This window comes from Ostrea edulis, chromosome 7 (assembly GCF_947568905.1).
Source record: "Ostrea edulis chromosome 7, xbOstEdul1.1, whole genome shotgun sequence".
NCBI classification, from domain to species: Eukaryota; Metazoa; Mollusca; class Bivalvia; order Ostreida; family Ostreidae; genus Ostrea; species Ostrea edulis.
The window spans coordinates 36713917-36718387 of NC_079170.1; the positions used below are offsets into that span (position 1 = coordinate 36713917).

Here is a 4471-nt window from a genome sequence, read left to right on the forward strand (position 1 = left end):
GTAGCGTTATGGCGTGGGGTGGAATAACAGCACGTGGAAGGACCCCTCTACAAATTGTGAATAGAAATCTCACTGGCGTACACTATCGAGACGAAATTATTCAGCGCCATGTGATACCCTTCACACAGAGACAGCAAAATCACATCACTCTGCAGCAAGACAACGCAAGGCCACATGTTGCAAATGTAGTCAGGGACTTTTTTGCCTTGCCTTGACCAGCTGTTTTCCCCGATTTATCGCCGATCGAGCAAGTCTGGGATGAAATGGAACGACGTCTACGCTGTTTACCAAATCAGTCAGTGACATTGGCTGATTTAGGTCAGGCTTTAACCAACATCTGTTACAACATCCCTCAAGCATTTCTGAACACTTTAGTTGCATCAATGACGCACCGTTGTCAAGCATGCATGAATGCAAATGGTAGTCACACGCGTTATTAACTGTTAATTCAAGTTCGAATAACAGTGCATTTCGAGTGTGCTGAGATTTACGTTATTCGACGTTAACATTAATGGATTATGAAATGTTGTAAGAAATACATTTGTTAACAGTATTGCAAAAAATAAAATTTGTTCGTTGTTAATTTTTTTTTTTTTTTTTTTCATATATTAAATAATGCACAGTTTCTTTTTTCCGCTAGTATATATACTCTAAACACTTTGTAGAAATATTTCGACCGTGTTAGGGTCGTCTTCAGTCGTGTTTCATATATCAGTTAATAGGTGTTTTATTATACCAATTGGGAAAGTAGACTTTACTTGTGTCACACATACCAAAGTGAAGTTTACCCGTCTCCATTGTGGTTTGGTAAACTAATTAGAGTTATCGGACTTTTACGTCACTGATTTGATAACACTAAAGATATTCCGAAAACAAAAATAACGTGGGAAAATATAGCATCCGGTAAATAGTTTCGAGACTATTTTCCTAAGGCAGATAGTTCAGAAACTATTTCACGGCTAGAGTTATCCAGAAGAAATGGCTGCGCCTCGGAAAATAGTTGCTGTCTTGGGGGACAATAAACTTGCTATTGTCGTCATAACCAGTAAATAGGTGTATAATATGTTGTATGTATACATATTTAAACATAATAGAGATAACAAACTAACAAACGAAATAATGTTCAATCAGACACATAATCTAACACACATTTTCGGTCAATACACACATAAATTCCAAATTACAAGCACCGGTGTAATTAACACATCTGTAATCAACATAGGACTGTAATCAACATGGTGTTTATTACCGTAATCAATACAGAACTTTGTAGAAGTGTAATGTACACCGTGGTGATAGGTGCAACTAACACTGTGTTTATAGATATTGGATTTTCTTCACTTTAGCATTGTTAATCTCAGCCACAAAGAGGTTGTCGTTGATGTCCACACATAAACCCCATGAAAAGAATAAATTCTGAATGTAACGGATAAACTGTCCGTCCTGATCTAGGATGTGGATACGGTGATTGTGAAAGTCCGCTGTCAGGATGTGACTCTGGCTGTCTGTAGTGATGCCGGCTGGATTAAATGATTCCTCGGTATTAGAGGGATGACCAGTGTATCTAAAGCGGAGTTTTCCTGACTGATTGACCACCACTACTGAACTAGCTCCACCGTCAGCCACACATATATCCAGGTTTCTGTTCTCGCTGATGTATTTATCATTATAACCAGATGAATAGAGAGGACGACCCTGATCATCAAACTGGATGGTTTGTTTCTCTGTGGAGCCAGAGTAACGCACAACTTTGGATTGTGTCCAGTCATCACTGATCATGGTAACCAGGAGGTCATCAGAGGAGGTACAGCAAACATTAAGAGGTACCCACCCCTGCAGTGTGATCACGGTCCGTATCTTTTTATTCTTCACTAGGTTTACAGTTTCATCATCACAATCAGTATAAACAAGATTTCCGTCCCGTGTCACTGCTATATCATCTGGTTCGTTCCCCGACTTGGTTTGTATTGATGTCAGTAGTTCACCCTTGAGGTTGAGGAGCTTCATGATTTTGTCTTCCCCCTGTGTCCAGACTTGTTCCTCATTGAGACAACTAACACTGCGTAGTCTGTCATACCCAGTGTCAATGGTGGCGGTGAGTAGCGGTTCAGCGAGCAAAGATCTGGCTGTTGTAACGGATAATGAAGTTAATGAACCAAACATCTCGGTAACTTTTTCTGTGCTAATTGTTGGCGTAGATAAGATTGGTAATGTAACTATGATTTTAGGAGGCAGTTTATTGAATTCATCATTTCTAGATTTGTAAGTTGATGTTAAGGATGATATATCATCAGTGTCCAGAATATTTTTCATTTCTAGAATGACCTGTTTGATTTCAGTCATTCTGTGCGTGATTTCGCCTGTGTGCTGCTCTAATACAGCAAGATGTTTAGTTTTCATTTCCGCAATGTCTGCTTTCCGTTTGTTGACAGTGGCGGTGACCTCGCGATGCAAGACTTCTCCTTGTTGGTCAGCAGCTGTGGCAAGTTTCCCGTAATTCGTTTCTACTTTGGCTTTCTCTATTTGGACATCGGAGGAAATTTCTTCATATCGGGGATAAATTCTGTTCTCAAGTTGTTCTAAATCTTTCTGTATACGCTGTTTTTTAAAGCCGAGTTTTTCGAGAATATCTGATATATTGTGACCTTTGTGCTTACTTGAGGAGATGCAGGTAACACAAACAGGAATGTCACATTTTTCACAATAAATTTCGCAATCTTTGTTGGCGTGTTTCACACATTTTGAGTATTTAGGAGTAAACTTTCTGTGTAAATGATAGGGTACGATATCGTGTTTTTTGGAGGAATCTGAGATATGTTTGCGGACACAGTCAGTACAAAGATTTATATCACAATGTTCACAGCCATATTGTAGGGGGTCAGTTTCACAGAGGTCACACAGTAAGACGTCCTGAGCACGCGGGTCCATCTCTGGGGTCAGGGGTCACATGAGTTGTTAACTGTCAATAAAAGAAATCAACTTTAACATTAATGTGGATTGTCTAAAACAATATATTTCCATTTAGCGATGCGTTGTAAGTAATACTCGTATATATTATCAAGGTTTTATATCGAAATAAGAAATACATGGCTGGCTTTCTTGTTTGTATCATACATGAAATATATACATAGGAAGAATGGGTTAATTTCTACAGAATTACCGAAACCTAATTACAATTCAGGATAAGTACACTATGCTATAAAGCCTGAATGTTTTATTTAAAATTTATAGATGGAATGTTTGATATATGAGGATCATAAAATGTATAATATAGATATATACCCCCACCCCCGCTGCACTCTGAATTACATGAAATTAAGATGATCACTGTAAGCATATTTATCTCAATTTTGATAATTTTACTCATTCAGTACAATTTTGTAATACATTTCTTACACTTAAGTTGTTGTACAATGTGTATTGTAAAATAATGTTGTCAAACCTGTAAATATCCAAAATGGCCTCTTAAGCTCTTTACAGCCACCTTTTCCTGGTATATCGACCTGATGATGATGATGAGTGAATTTAATGTACCGGCCCAACTACACTATATTTATAGTCCTTCCGTCCTGTCACGTGATTTAAACGGGAAATGCGATGATTTACCCAAATAAACCAAATTTCATTTGCATAGCCACTCAAACTTTGTATCATAAGTAATGAGTACATTTATAACGGAGGGGTATTTATGAGAGAGAGAGAGAGAGAGAGAGAGAGAGAGAGAGAGAGAGAGAGAGAGAGAGAGAGAGAGAGAGAGTTGCTTGTTAAGTGTCGGATAAAAAAAAGTTGGTGGTAGCAGTTACCCAAGTCCCCCCATTAGATCCGCCACAGTTCTTTACCTGGCTTTCTCTGTGGATTCCAATTTCGATTTCAAATGGCAAACGGATGTATAACTAATGTTTTTAGATATCGGAATTTTAACACCAGTTTCGCGTCCCGCTCGGATCGTTGTTTGGCGGTATTAATCAATTGACCTGGGAAAAACTCTTCTATGTAAATGCGGGTATATCTAGCTACAACAGTTCTTGTTTGTAAATCAGCAATTTTTACATTTGTAAATAATATATTAAAATGTAAATATGTGTAATCAACTGATAGAAAAGGACGAAAAGTGTTCTCTATCATATGGCGGCTGACTTTCACATTCTAGAAGTGGCGGGGGAATTATTGTAATTCTAACCACTATCTACAAACCCCGAGTTTAGCTTGGAAGTCTACAGAAAATTACCCAAACACTATACACATGTATTAAGCATTTTCATATGCGATTCACTTCCTCAAATTTGATAACGGATTACCTTTGATAGTTAAAACTTCGAACCTTAAAACGTTACAGACGATAGTGTTAGAAGGGATGTGTGATTTTGCATTACAAGTTTAGCCTGACAGTTTACACGAAATCACTCAAACGTTTTACACATGTATCAGACAAATTCATATCTGACTCTCAGATTTCAATACGGAAGGTAAG

General features: G+C 37.9%; 1 protein-coding gene across 1 annotated transcript; it reads right to left on the bottom strand.

Moving 5' to 3' along the window:
* Positions 1 to 1065: 1065 nt before the first annotated feature.
* LOC125656859 (uncharacterized) lies at positions 1066 to 3546 on the bottom strand. The gene is made up of 2 exons (XM_048887471.2): positions 3443 to 3546; positions 1066 to 2959 (listed from the first exon to the last, which is right to left on the bottom strand). Exon 2 carries the CDS (start codon positions 2926 to 2928, stop codon positions 1318 to 1320), a length of 1611 nt encoding a protein of 536 aa, XP_048743428.2. The 5' UTR covers positions 2929 to 2959; positions 3443 to 3546; the 3' UTR covers positions 1066 to 1317.
* Positions 3547 to 4471: the final 925 nt, after the last annotated feature.